Here is a 15,593-nt window from a genome sequence, read left to right on the forward strand (position 1 = left end):
ACTTTTTTATATTCTTTAATGTTTCTAGATGAAGTTTGGCCAGCAAGTTGGCCGCTAAAACCATACAAGTTGCAAGTTGAGTTGAGTCAGTGCATAATTTATTGCAGAGTTGAGTCCAAGTCGCTTCATTGAAGTGACTTGAGTCCAACCTGAGTCCAAGTCAACCATTGAGTTTACATCATTGTTAAAGTGTGACATCCACCTGGAGCTCCTTCCACACTTAAAGCATTTAAATGGTTTCTTTGCTGTGTTGTTGCTTGATGACAACTGTGACCTATCTTCTAAAATATCTTCCCTACTGTGAGATACCAGATGATGACCATGCTTTACAATCAAACTTAAAACATTTCAACACTGCAGCCCTTCAAATGATTCCTCCCCTGTGCGGGTTGCGAGATGAGCGAGGTTTTCCTTTTGACTGAAACTCTTTCCACAGTCAAGGCATTTGGATGATTCCCCCCCTGTGTGAGTTATTTGATGACAAGTGAGGCTTATTTTGCAACTGAAGCTCTTTCCACACTCCAAACACTTAAAGGGTTTTTCCCCTGTGTGGGTCCTTTGATGCCGAGTGAGACACAACATCCGGCTGAAACTCTTTCCACACTCCAAGCATTTGTATGGCTTCTCCCCAGTGTGGATGGTTTGATGACGTGTGAGGTTTATCTTCCAACTGAAGCTTTTCCCACACTCCAAGCACTTAAACAATTTCTCCCCCGTGTGAGTTACCTGATGATGAGTGAGGCTCATCTTCCAGCTGAAGCTTTTCCCACACTCCAGACATTTAAAGGGTTTCTCCCCTGTGTGGGTTGTTTGATGACGAGTGAGGTGTGTCTTCTGACTGAAACTTTTTTCACAAAATAAGCACTTAAAAGGTTTTGCCCCCGTGTGAGTTACTTGATGTCGATTGAAGTTGCTCTTCTGGCTGAAACTTTTTCCACACGCCAAGCACTTAAATGGCTTCTCTCCTGTATGAATTTCTTCCTGGGAAATCAGGCATTCCCTATAACACAAATCTTTCTCCTCTGTGTCAGCTCTCTTATGAAGACAAAGCCCTGGTTGATAATTGAGGTTCTCCTCACATGTCAGAACCAAACATCCAATACTTTCTGTTCCTCTTTCTGTAATGTCCTGGACTGAGATTTCACATACATCACCACCCTCAGAAGCAGAGGCTTCGTTCCTCCTTGCTTTAGTGTCAGTTTTTGTTTTCTCCTCTTCCTTCTGTTTACAACTGGCTCTTTGTAATAACATCTTACCAGGCTCTTCTTCCTTTTTAAATTCCTGCCAGTGGCCATCTAGAATGGAAAGAAACAACTGGTCAGAGTCCCAAAAAGAAACTGAGGTCTAATTTGCACTGCAGAAATAATGCAGTTTTACACCGTTTTTCACTGCCATGGCTCCATGCTGTGGAATCCTGGGATTTGTAGTCTTTGCTAGCCCCAGAGCTCTCTGAGAGAGAAGGCTAAATAACTTACAAAACTACGAATCCCACAATTCCATAGTATTGACCTATGGCAACTAAAGCGGTGTGAAGCTGCATTATTTCTGCAGTGCACATTAGACCTGAGAGGCAAGTCACAAAATTAACAGGACTTGTCAAGTTTAATTTACTGTACAGTTGGCCCTTTATATCTGTGGGAGTGTGGAATGGAACCACCATGTATAACAAAAAATGTCGGACCTCAAGTCCTGTCGTTCCCAATGGTGTTGTGCCATATATGTGACTGCACTGGCACAGCCGTATATACACATTGCCATTGGATAGAATGAGGTGGGATCATCTGCAGATGCTCGAATCCACGGATGCTCAAATCTGTGGATGACAAGAGCTGACTGTACTTCCTCATGTATATGTCTAGAAATTTTAGTCAAACAATTGAACCTGGGTTGACATAGCCACAGGTCAATGTAAGTACTGTACTTTATCTCTTATCAAAAAAAGGAACCATTCCCTTCTCTGGGTAGAGTGGCAAAAGGCAATAGCTTAGTCCATCCTAAAAGAAGCACCAGCCCCTTCACCTCTCTCCGCTGTGGATCCACTCTGGACCTGTTTGAATGCCTGGGCGAGAAAATGGTGGTGGTGGTGGCAACTCTTTGGTGCTTCCCTTCAAAGGAGCATCGAGAGGAATTGTGCTTTGAAGGGTCTGCCAGCTTTTCCTTGTTACAATCAGGCCAAGTTATCACATTAAAGTTAACGGCTATAATCACTGCTAATGTACATGCTACTTTCTTTGACATGTCCACATTTTCTTAGCCCCTCCTGTGCCTAATCACCTCCCCACCACATCCCATAGCCACCATTTACCATTGTTCTCTGCTCCTCAGTCTTTCAGGTGAGCATAAATAGAATTTTGTAATATGAAGTTGAAGGCTTTCATGGCCAGCATCCATAGTTTTTTGTGCGTTTTTCGGGCTATGTGGCCATGTTCTAGAAGAGTTTATTCCTGACGTTTCACCAGGATCTGTGACTGGCATCTTCAGAGAATGCTGACATGGAAATGAGTGTGGTATATATATATACACACTGTGCAACTCTAGGTTGGGAGGAGTGATTTACATGTTAATCTGTGCATTGTTCTGTTGTTGAATGTCATAACATTATTCTGTTGTTGAACGGAATAACAGGGAAATCACTCCTCCCAGAGTCACATAGTGTGTGTGTGTGTGTGTGTGTATCCCACTCACTTCCATGCCAGCATTCTCTGAAGATGCCAGCCACAGATGCTGGCAAAACGTCATGAATAAATTCTTCTAAAACATGGCCACATAGCCTGAAAACTCCACAAAAAACCTAAGAATTTTGTAAGTTCTTTGGCATCATTTTCTTTTGCTTTGTCCTTTACCTCTTCTGTTATGTGCTTCTAAATTTTACTCTTGACTTATCCATGGGCCATATCATAATCCCCAAACCAGCCCTCAAGCTATCCACGAAGTTCACTTCAAGTTGAGTATAGATGGTATTTGCATCATTTTCAGCGGCTGAGAAAAGAAATAGGACTCTAGGCTCTCTCTATTGGCTTTCCTGAGAGAATAGCCCATAGAGATCTTCCTTCAACTCTTTTCACAAAAACTGGTTGCTATAAGGATTGTGTAGTCTGATAAATCAGCAGCTAAACTTGCACACATACCCCAAGTGCATGATGAAGGGCGAACAGTGTGTCTTTGGTGCAAACATATGGCTGGAGGAGTGGAAGAGACGGAGTGGCGCTCAAGCTTTATATATTGAAAAGTCTCTTTATGTAAGTGACTTGAACATCTGTGTTTTTGGTATTTGTGGGAGGCCCCGGAATCAATTCCCTGTGGATACAGAGGGTACACTGTATTTATTTTTCCTGTGAAAATCATTTTGCAGTCTCCCATGAAAAAAACACAGAAACTATGCAAAGAGGCCACAATGATTTTTTTTTTGGGGGGGGGGGAGCAGGATAAACAGATTTGATTATTATTATTATTATTATTAACCTTTATTTATGAAGCACTGTAAATTTACACAGTGCTGTACATACAATCTTTTTAGTTAGATCAAGCATGAGAACAAAGAGGGCTTACTTAGGAGGGTCATATTCTCCGCCATGACTTCTCTATGAAGGGCTCTTTGGTACGGATCAAGGAGAGCCCACTCTTCCTCTGTGAAATGTACCTCTACCTCCTCAAAATTCACCTGAAGAAAAACAAACAAACAAACAAACGAAAGCAGGTCATCTATGGGCAGAAAATGTAAGCCTCTGTTGGAAAATAAAAGAATGTAGACTGTGGTTCCCCAAGGGGAATTACTCTTTAAATGGAGCATTCATGGTGGCATTTTTGAGGAATAATGAAGAAAGAGAGAGATTTCACAAGATGTGCAGAGGGCAGGAGTACCCAGTCTACCCTCCCTCTTATCCTACCCTGGGATCCTCCCATTACCTGATCCCATCTTGCAGAAGCTGTTTGCACCAGATCACAATCCAGGGATGAAGTTGTCCGTAATGGCCAATTCCATGTTTCCTCTCCTGTGAAGGAACCAAAAGGCAAATGGGAGATGGAGTTATCTTTCACTCTATCTCTGATTCATTTCTTTTTGGTTTGAGTGTTGGACTATGACTCTGGAGAACAGGGTTTGAATCTCAACTTGACCACAGTAAGAGCTGTTTGACAGTGGAACCTGTCCATCGAAGTGTGGTGGAGTCTCCTTCTTTGGAGATCTTTAAACAGAGGCAGGATGGCCATCTGTCAGGGATGCTTTGATTTTGTGTTTCTGCATAGCAAAATGAAGTTGGACTGGATGGCCCTTGATGTGTCTTCCAACTCTATGATTCTATGTAAAACCCACTGGGTGACCTTGGGCAAGTCACTCTCTCTAAGCCTCTGAGGATGGAAATGGCAATCCCCCTCTGAAGAAACCTGCCAAGAAAACCCTATGATAGGGCCACCTTAGGGCTGCCATAAGATGGGAAAAACTTGAAGACACACAACAACAACAATAAAACATCATTAAGTGTGCACAGACACATAGATAGAAATGGAAGAAAGCAGGAGATCTGGAGTAACTCTGAGGGTGACAAGGGTGAGAAGAAATCTTTATTTATGTGAGGAGAGCCAAAAAAATAAAAGGAAAGACATACTGCAGGGAAAGCTAAATGACTACAGTAAGTTAACTGCTGAGAAGCTGCAAAGATGAAATCTGGGGAAGGAGAGAAAAGGATGGAAATCCTACTGGAGGGCAATTAGGAAAGAAACTCTTAGATATAAATAGGATAGACATAACGGTCCATTTAGAGTCATAGCCATGTTCATTTTAACTATCAGTATGCAAAGGGGTCTTGCAGTACCTTTGAGACTGTCTGAAAGAAGTAACATGAGTTTTCATTAATGAAGTGGCTCTACAGACCGCCCCTTTTTGCGCTAGATTGGGGCAGTGGCAACTGCACTCTGTGGCCCCGATCCAGCCTTTCATGAGCATGAAAAGGAGCTGCAAAAAGTGGCTCCTTTTTGCACCCTCAAAAAGGCACCATAACCAAGGCGCTCCTTTGGCGCTTTGTCATATGGACGCAGTGCCAGAGCAGCACGATGATGTTGCGCACTGTGTGAAGCAGCACACAGCATCATGGCACCCTGGGAGCGGAGTCAGGGTGTGCATCATGAAGACGCTATGCCCCGACTCCGCCCCCATGCCGACTTTAATGGCCAGTGGTATAGGGCCGAAGTCTACTTTCTCGGCCCGCTGTATCCATGGATATTTTATCCTCAAATTCAAGCATCCATGGCTTGAAAATATTTTTTAAATTAATAAATTCCAAAAATAAACCTTGATTTGTCCATTTTATATAAGGAACACCATTTTGCTATGCCATTGTATTTAAGCATCCAGAGATTTTGGTGTCCACAGAAGGTCCTAGAACCAAACCCCAAAGGATACCAAGGTCCTGCTGTAAATCAAATCTACAAAAGCTCAAGCTACAACATATTTCGCACAGTTGGTCCCAAAGATGCTGCGACATCCCTTTGCAAAACAGACTATTATTATATAATGCTGAAGGCGATACCTGTCTCTGCACAATTTAGGCACACTGAAAATGAAGAAGCCAAGCATCCCTAAATCCTTACTCACTGAAAAGGATGTTCTATCCCCATCCTGAGTAACCGATGTCTGATGACCATCAGAGGGAAATGAATCTACCGCTGTCATCTTTTCCATGGACGACAACTTCCACCAGAGGCAGCAGCATGGAGCACACAGAAAGAGAAGGATTAAAAAAGAATGGAAGAGTTCTCTGTGGTGCAAAGGAAAATTAACCATGAAGGGTTCAGCAGTACGTATAACATATATACCTGACTACAAGCTGACTTCATGTATAAGTAGAGGGCAGGTTTGGGGGACAAAATTATGGATTTTGATATGACCTGTGAATAAGTCAAGGGTAAAACTTGGGGCCATGTAATAAAAGATCTAAAGGATGAAGCAAAGGATCTAAAGGATTTTAGCAAAAGAAAGCTCTTCGTATTTTAAAAAAATATTTTCAAGCAATGGATGACTGAATCCTTAGATGCAAAATCAGTGGATACAGAGGGCAGACTTGTCTCTTTTTCAACAGAATGTATCTCAAGTGTTTTAAAACATAGGTCAGAAAGTTTTGTACATGTTTAACTTAACTTGGAATTTCTAACACCTTTACAATGTTTTTCAGGTCTAAGCATTTGTGTTCTTCAGCATGGTTCTACCTTACTTTGCACCGGAAAAGGAAACAACGAAACTCCAGGTGCATATTGATGATCTCCATTATATTCTTTTTAAAAGTCTTGATGAATGTCCTGTTTTGTAAAAAGCTTTTTACAAAACAGGATAGTCATCAAGATTTTTAAAGCATTTATCCAGATTTTTAAAGATTTCATCAAGATTTTTACAAAACAGATATTCACCAAGATTTTTAAAGAATAAAATTTAGCCCATAAATAAACATGTAAAAACTCGTCTTGTCCTTTGCCTGTCGATTACAATCCATTCTTTTCTCTACCTGATTTCGGCCATATGGTCGCTTTTTACCTTTCCTCGGGTACAACTGCACTTAGGAATAATGCTGTTTGACCCTACTCTAACTGCCATGGCTCCATCCTTCAGAAATGTGGGATCTGTAGTTAAGTGAGGTATCAGAACTCTTTGGTAAAGAATGCTAAAGAGCCTGCAAAACTGCAAAAGATTGCATAGGATAAAGCTACAGTACTTACAGTAGTGTCGAACAGCATTACTCCTCCATTGTAGATGTACCCCTCTTCTCTTGACTCACCACCATTTGGATCATTTCCAGAAAAAAGTCCAACAGTGCTGGGGAGGTTTAAAACATTCTTCAAAACCATCATTCCTACCCCTTTGAAACCATCAGGATGAAAATCTCTCACCTGATGTTCTTCTCCTTTTATCTCTCTTGTCTGACTCAGGAGGAAACCTTCAGCCAGGGCCACTGCCTGTGAACAGGTCTCCACTCTACACTCTCGCACCCAGCTCTCCATCTCTGGGGGAAGGATGGCCAGGAACTGCTCCAGGACCACTAGGTCCATAATCTCAGCCTTGGTGTGTATCTCTGGCTTCAGCCACTGGCGGCAGAGAGTGTGGAGTTGGTGGCAAATGTCCCGGGGCCCCTCAGCGTCCAGGTAGCCAAAAAGTCTGAAGTGCTGTCTTTGTACATCTGAGCTGACGATATCATCTGCCAGGCTTTTCAGGACAGTTCTTCTTTCCCAGATCTCTCCACTGCTCCCATCCTGAACAGCACAAGAGCCTTTTCCCATCCTTGATCTGTTGTCCCAGGCAGCCTCCAACATGGCCAATGGTATATGTTCCTCTTTTTTTGCCAGACTATGTTTCAAGGCAAAGATTGGCTAAATTCCTGAGAATATCAAGCCCTTGAAAGAAAATATCATCATCATCATCATCATCATCATCATCGGTGGATGACTTATTTCAGCATGCTTTTGGGATCAGATAATTTGCCCTCAAGTTTCACAAGAAAATGGGCAACTTACAGAAGACACACAGGCTGCACCTGCGCTGCAGAAAGTATGCAGTTTGACACCGCTTTTATGGCCATGGTTCCATGCTATGGATTTTCTGGGATCTGTCGTTTGCTGTGGCATCAGAGCTCTCTGAAAGGGACAGCTCTCAGAAAACTATAAATCCCAAAAATTCCATGGTATGGAACCACAGCAGTTAAAGTGGTGCCCAACTGCAATATTCTTGCAGTGCGGATGCAGCCACAGAGAAAGAAACTAGAGACGGCTGGAGTAGTCAGGCTTCCTTTTGTTAATGGCCAAGCTCTCTTTCCATTCACGGAGATTTCTCCACATCACCGAATAACATTGTCCTTCAGTTTCCAAATTTTTAGCATTACAGAAAGGGAGACACATACCGATAAAACGTACCCTCCAAATGTCCTGGTTTGGCTCAACCAGTCCGAATTAGTCCTCCCACCTTTCCATCTGATTCTAAAATGTCCCAGTTTCTCTCTCCCCCTCCCACATTCCCCCTTTATCCTCTCCTTACTGTCCTTGCAACAAACTGCATTCAAAGAGCAAGGCTAGTTTGCGATCTGTTTTTAGCTGAAGTTATGTATTGTATTTAATCTGTTGCTGTTCCCCCACCTTGATCCATGGGTCAGGGTAAGAAATATTGTTAATTAATTAATTAACTCAGAGTGGAGGAAAGGAGGGGATATAATCTTGCCCTTCCCTGTAGGCTCAAGTAAAGCAAATTTTTATTGTAAAACCTCTTTAAACAATTATATCTGTAAGCCACCTTGGGTCCCTTTCTGGGAGAAAGGTGGCATCGAAATAAATGAATAGTAGAATAATAAAATAAGTAAGAAGCTGTAGCATGAATGCATACAGTTTGACACTCCTTTCATTGTGATGGCTCCATCCTATGGAAACCTGGGATTTGTAGTTTGTTGTGGCACCAGAACTCCCTGACAGTATATCACAAAACTACAGATCTCAGGATTGCATAGTATGGAGCTATGGCAGTTAAAGCAGAAGCAAACTGCATCAGTTCTGCAATGTAAATGGAGCCTCAGCGTGCCTCATTCGTATCTTTTAACATCTTTACGTCACTTGGTCACATATCTCCTGGTTTTCATCTGTGAAATGTTAGGACCATTTGTGGAAATCATTCACGTCTACAAAGCTTTGTGACAGAGAAAGACTAAATATCTCACAAAACTACAAATCCCAGCATTCCAAAGGATTGAGCCATCACAGTTAAAGCAGTGTTGAACTGTATTAATTCTGCAGTGTATATGCAGCCCAGTATCCTGAACACTAGAGTGTGCAAACCCACATGGTCATAAAAAACCCACTGGGTGACCCTGGACAAGTCACACTTTCTCAGCCTCAGAGGAAGGCAAAGGCACACCTCCTCTGCATAAGTCTTGCCAAGAAAACCCTGATAGAGTTGCCTTAAGGTCATCAGTAGTCAGAAACAACTTGAAGGCACACAACACCATTATTATGTTAATGTTTTGACTGAACTGTCTTTAAGACCATTTTATTGATTATTTTATTCTTTTCATGTGAGGCTGGATGGTTTTAATGCTGCAAAAAGTTTGATTCTATTTTTTTTAATGTGGACTCTTGTATGTCTTTCAAAAGGTTGTTTCAGAGGCCTCTTTAAGGCCCGTTACAAACAGGCAAAATGTGGTGTGGCGGTACTAAGGTTAGGGAGCACGCACCATGCAGACGCTCCCTAACCCTAGTAAGTATTTTGTACGTCAAAATGTACACACGGGCACCGCCATTTTGATGCAACGGACGCTTAGTGTCTGCGTGTTGTGGTGCACTTGTGACGTCGTGAGTGCGCCATTGGTGCACTCAGGCGTCACAGGTGCACCAGAAAAAGAACCCGCTTTTTGTGGGTTCTTTTTTTTGCCAGCGGGAAACTGTGCGGTTTATTCTCTGTTGCTTCCTGCTGGCGGAAAAGGAGGCACCAGCAGACCGCCCTTTTTGGGCAGTCTGTATCCTGCCTAAGTCGTTTCTGTTCCCAGCCTTTAAATTAGTTAGATTTATCTTCATGATACAATAACATACAATTAGAAGTTTTATGGGTGTACAGTTCTACACCCCAGCAGCAAAGGGGAGTGTGCTGTACTGTTTTAACTAAACTGCCTTTTAAAAGCTTTTTATTTATTTACTTTTTAAAACTACACTCTACTCCTTTAATATGAGGCTGGATTGTTTTAATGCTGTAAATACTTCAATTCTATTTTTTAATGTGTAGTTTTTGAATGTTTCTAAAAAAGATCATACAGTAGCCTGTATAAGTTCTTTTTGTTCCCAGCCTTTAAATGAGATAAATTTATCTTGCAATGGGTCAATCCTGAGCTGGGATTTGAACCATGATCTCCAGAGTTGTAGTGGTTTGAGTGGTGGATTATGACTCTATAGAAACCTATTGGATGATCCAAAGCAAGTCACACTCTCTCAGCCTCAGAGGACACCAATGGCAACCCTCCTCTGAAGAAATTTGTTAAGAAAACCTCAGGACAGGCTTGCCTTACGGTTGCTATAAATCAAAAACCACTTGAAGGCACATGACAACAACAACAACAAATTTTAATGTGTATTTTTGCATGTTTTCAATTGGGTTCTCTTTTCAATTGTGAGTCCCAATTTTTTTTTTTGGGGGGGGGACGTGGGATACAAATAAATGCAACTATAATAATATGAGAACAAGTGTGATATAGTGGTTTGAATGTTGGACTATGACTCTGGAGACAAGGGTTCAAGTCCCAGTTCAGCCATGAAACCCACCGGGTGTCCCTGGGCAAGTCACATGCTCTCAGCCTCATAGGAAGACAATGACAAACCTCCTCTGAACAAATCTTATCAAGAAAACCCTGTGACAGGGTTGCTATAAGTCGGAAACAACATGGAGGCACACAACAACAATAATAGCATATTATTATTAGTTTTGTTCATGTGTTTTTAACAGTTTGTATGTTTATAAGTTTTATTGCTGTATTGAGATGTTTTTAATATGTTGTTGGTGATACCTGTTGTTGCTATCTTGTATCACGTTTAGCTGTACACCGCTGTGATCGAATTTGGAATTTGGAATAGTATATAAATAAATATTATTATTATTATTATTATTATTATTATTATTATTATTATTATCAATATAGGTTGCATCTATGATTCTATGATTCTATGATCTCTCTTACCCAGAATTCCAAAATCCAAATTAGTCAAGATAGGCGGCTGAGACAGTGCACCTTTGCTTTCGGACAGTTCAGTGTACACACACTTTGTTTCATGTCCAAAAAAAAATAAAAATAAAAATTTGTATCACATAATAATAATAATAATAATAATAATAATAATAATAATAATTTTATTTGTATTTTCCCGCCTCTCCCAGTTGGATCGAGGCGGGATTACAACCCAACAGTAACAATAAAATACAAGAATAAAACATATAATTTCAAACATTAAAACAGTTAAAAACAGTGCAGTCAACTTTTATAAGATAAAATGTTCTGATCCTGGATAGAAGAGTGAATGATGTTGTTACAGAAGATTGGGTGGATAGGCTTGCCAGAAGGGATCCGTCTTAACTGCCCTCTTGAAACCCTCCAAGGAGGTAATAAGACGGATCTCTGCCAGGAGGTTGTTCCATAGTTTAGGAGCCACTGAGGTAAAGGTTCTTTGAGAAGTTGAGACCAGTCTGGTTGGATGTGCTTCCAGCAGATTTTTCCTGGAGGTTCTGAGAGTGCGGGGCAGATTATACAGGGAGAGGCGTTCCTTTAAGTAACTTGGGCCCGAGCCATGTAGGGCTTTATAGGTGATAACCAAATACCTTGTATTGCGCACAGAAGCTAATAGATAGCCAATGAAGATCTTTCAAAATAGGTGTTAGATGGTCAAATTTTGAAGAACCAGTGACCAATCTGGCTGCTGCGTTTTGTACTAATTGAAGCTTCTGGACTTGGTACAAGGGTAGCCCCATGTACAGCGCATTACAGAAATCAAAGCAAGAGATTACCAGTGCAAGTACTACTGCTTCAAGGTCCTTTTGGTCCAGGTAGGGACGCAGTTGGCATATCACCCCAAGTTGGTACCAAGCGCTCCTGGCTGTCGGATCTACTTGAGATGACAATTGTAGCGATGAGTCCAGGAGTACTCCCAAACTGCGAACTTCATCCTTTAGAGGAAGTGTGACCCCGATGCGGCAGCTAACAAGGCCAATGCAATTTTAGGCTGCATCAATAGATGTATAGTGTCCAGATCAAGGGAAGTAATAGTGCCACTCTATTCTGCCTTGGTCAGGCCCCACCTGGAATACTGTGTCCAGTTCTGGGCACCACAATTTAAAAAGGACATTAAGAAACTGGAGCGTGTCCAAAGGAGGGCGACTAAAATGGTGAATGGTCTGGAAACCATGTCCCATGAGGAAGGACTTAGGGAGCTGGGGATGTTTAGCCTAGAGAAGCAAAGGTTAAGAGGTGATATGATAGCTCTGTTTAAATATTTGAAGGGATGTCATATTGAGGAGGGAGCAAGCTTGTTTTCTGCTGCTCCAGAGACTAGGACCCGGAACAATGGATGCAAGCTCCAGGAAAAGAGATTCCACTTCAACATTAGGAGAAACTTCCTGACAGTAAGGGCTGTCCGACAGTGGAACAAACTCCCTCGTAGTGTAGTGGAATCTCCTTCCTTAGAGGTCTTTAAACAGAGGCTAGATAGCCATCTGTTGGGGATGCTTTGATTTAGATTTCCTGCGCATGGCAGGGGGTTGGACTGGATGGCCCTTGTGGTCTCTTCCAACTCTACAATTCTATGATTCTATGACCAACACCTTGTACTGGGCCCGGAAACTAATAGGCAGCCAGTGAAGTGATTTTAGGATTGGTGTTATATGGTCTCTTCTAGTTGTCCCTGAGGCCAATCTGGCTGACATATTCTATACTAGAATTTTAGAATCATAGAATCATAGAGTTGGAAGAGACCGCAAGGGCCATCCAGTCCAACCCCCTGCCATGCAGGAAATCCAAATCAAAGCATCCCCAACAAATGGCCATCCAGTTGTAGTGATGTTTTTATTGCATCCCCTCCCTGGGCGGTCAACCATGATGGACAAGGATCGAGGGGGCACGTCATCTTCCTAACGCTTCCAAGGAGCTTGTCCACTTCATCGGTATTTACAAACTCAAAGTGATCTAGTTTAATGGGGTCCACGGAGTCACTGGATACCTCTCTTATTGTTTCTGTTATAATGCTGGCATTGAGATTAGCCCTTATCTGAGAGATTTTATTGCAGAAGTCATTGAAAGCGTCACAGCAAGCCTTGGTTGGTTCTAGTAAAGGGTTCAGGGTGGGAGGCAGCTGGGTTAACTCTTTAACCACCCTGACAACCACACTTATCTTCAGGCTATGTGCATAAGGTGTATATAAAACACAAATTCAAAGATATAGCCATCTTAGTTTTAGAATCAATACATAGAGAGATCTTGCAGTAGAATAAATAAATTCTTTATTTCAGTTAGTTTCAAAGGTGCAACAAGATCTCTCTACATACAAAGCACAAATGAATGTCATGTTTAGACTTGGAGTCCCATTTCCAAGAAATCTCATGTTTGTCATTGTGGTGGTTTTGGTGGTTGTCATGCACAAAATTATTATTTTTTGTTAGTCAATAAAGTTTATTTTCCAAACAAAATTAAGACATTTCATACAATCTTTTCTAATTCCCTACTATGCTAATACATATACAAAAACAAACAAATAAAATTAAAATGTATGCATCATAAGTTATGTGAAATTGTCATATTATATCAACAAAGTTCTTATATCTTACCTCCCTTAGTTCTCTAACAATAAATATTTTTGTTCCATTACTAATATTCCATACAGTCTTATTCTTATTCTATAGTCTATAATTCTTATTCTATAAACTATATTCTATAGTCGTTCGAAAGATATTCTCAGTCTTACTGTATACAATAAATGCTAGCTATTACTAGCTAGTCATTATATCCCCCATTTTGTACATTTCCTGTTCTGTCTTGTTCTTATATTCTTGCTTTTTATTTATGGCCACCTTTTTTTACAATATTTTGTTCCTGGGGACCATTCCTTGTCCAATTTCTCTACATCTACAAAATTATTAATAATATATATTATGGATCAAATTACCTTCAGGCTAAGTTTATAAACTGTACACAAAACACCAATGAGTGGCATATTTAGATTTGGGTCTTCTCTCATCTCATCATGGACATGCAAGTACTCCAAAATCTGAACAAATCCAAAGTCCTAAACGCTTCTGATGCCAAGCATTTTGGATAAGAGAGACCCAACCTGTAATAATAAGAATTATTTCCCCATCTGATCCAAATGCACACTAGGTAGGGCTGGAGGAGACTCACCCTGGAAGGGGGGCAGGACCCACTTTGTCCTCCCAAATTCTTCCAGGAAAAAAGGGCAGGGCAGAAAGAAGGAAGGGTGGCTCCTTTCTCTGACTCTTTGCAATCCTCCTCCTTCTTCTGGACTCCCTTGCAGCTCCTCCTCTCTAGGAAGATGCAAGCAAGCACACATGGCCGGAAAAGGAGGGGCTTTGGTTGTGCAAGCTTTATTGTGGTTGCGTGCCTTCCCAGTCCAGGATTTCATACTTCTTGTTGTTGTTGTGTACCTTCAAATCTTTCAGACTAATAACAACCCTCTCATAGGGTTTTCTTGCCAAGATTTGTTCAGAGGAGGCTTGCTATTGCCTCCCACTGAGGCTGAGAGAGTGTGACCTTCCCACCTGTATCTGCAAATAATGAAATGCAGCCAGCCTGGCCTGAGGGTTGGACTCTGGAGAAGAGGCTTCGAATCCCTCTTCAGCCAAAGGTGACCCTGGTCAAGTCACACATTCTCAGCCTCAGAGTGGGTTTCCATACCCAAGCAGAGATTTGAACCCAGGCCTCCAGAGTCCTAGTGCAACTTTCAGAGCACTGCACCATGCTGGTTCTCCACTTAACAAAACCAAAACTATTTATTTATTTATAATACTGACCATCAAGATTACAATAAAAATCAAAGTGATACACATTCACAAAATGCACAATTTTTTTTTAAAAAAGGAAAAGACATAGATCACAGTAAAAGCTGGATCTCCCTTATCCAAAATACCTGGGACCAGGACTGTTTGAGATTTTTTTTGGATTTTGGAAAACCTGTATTTGGATGTATGTACATAATGAAATTTAGTACTGGAGTGTGATTCTGGAGAACAGGACTCAAATCCAAGCTCAGTCATGAAACCCACTGGGTGACCTTGGGCAAGTCACACTCTCTCAGCCTCAGAGGAAAGCAATAGCAAACTCCCACTGAAGAAATTTGCTAAGAATACCCTGTGACGGGTTCGCCTTAGGGTTGCCATATGTCAGGAACGACTTGAAGACGTGCAGCAACAACATAATGAAATATTAGGAAGAACTTCCAGATGGCAAGAGCTATTCAACAGAGGAATTCGCTGCCTTGGAGTGTGGTGGAGTCTCTTTGCAGGTTTTCCAAACAGAGTCTGACTTTCTGTCACAGATGCTTTTGTTGTTTCTTCCTGCATGGAAGGAAATTAGACTGGATGGCCCTTGGGGTCTCTTCCAACTCTTATGAGGCCACACTGATCCATCACACACCCTAACACAAAAATGTTGGAAGATCATTTTTGGTGTGTATTCCCTCTTCCCCTCTTTAGACAGATTTTCCTGCATGCAAATCCTGCCATCACCCCCCTTGTTCAAACATCCCATTTGCTCCTACTGAGTCATAGGGCAATAACTTTGCAAATTTGTAAACAAACCATATGATTCCTTTTGGGGAAGTTCTCTCATACAAAGATGATCTCCTGCCCTTTTCTGTTCCCCATCTTCCTCATCTCAACTTTCTTTGAAAAGATGGTGAGATAAAGATTTCTTTGTTACCTTAACTATTCATTAGCTGGAACTCAAAGATATAGCTGTGTTAGTCTGTAGAATCAGTATATCTAAAGAGAGAGATCTTGTAGCACCTTTCATCACTTAGGTTAGGATATAGCCTCTATGTATATGTAGACTAAAGCCATTAGTAAATTTTTGTTTAAACTGCAA

General features: G+C 41.4%; 1 protein-coding gene across 1 annotated transcript; it reads right to left on the reverse strand.

Annotated features, from left to right (window-relative positions):
- Positions 1 to 19: 19 nt before the first annotated feature.
- Positions 20 to 14,021, reverse strand: LOC149320531 (zinc finger protein with KRAB and SCAN domains 5-like). The gene is made up of 6 exons (XM_089501330.1): positions 13,893 to 14,021; positions 6,877 to 7,377; positions 5,587 to 5,686; positions 3,907 to 3,992; positions 3,550 to 3,661; positions 20 to 1,295 (listed from the first exon to the last, which is right to left on the reverse strand). Exons 2-6 carry the CDS (start codon positions 7,294 to 7,296, stop codon positions 349 to 351), a joined length of 1,665 nt encoding a protein of 554 aa, XP_089357456.1. The 5' UTR covers positions 7,297 to 7,377; positions 13,893 to 14,021; the 3' UTR covers positions 20 to 348.
- Positions 14,022 to 15,593: the final 1,572 nt, after the last annotated feature.

This window comes from Sceloporus occidentalis, unplaced genomic scaffold (genome assembly GCF_023333645.1).
Source record: "Sceloporus occidentalis isolate IW3139 unplaced genomic scaffold, rSceOcc1.0.p SCAF_1, whole genome shotgun sequence".
In the NCBI taxonomy this organism is placed as follows: domain Eukaryota; kingdom Metazoa; phylum Chordata; class Lepidosauria; order Squamata; family Phrynosomatidae; genus Sceloporus; species Sceloporus occidentalis.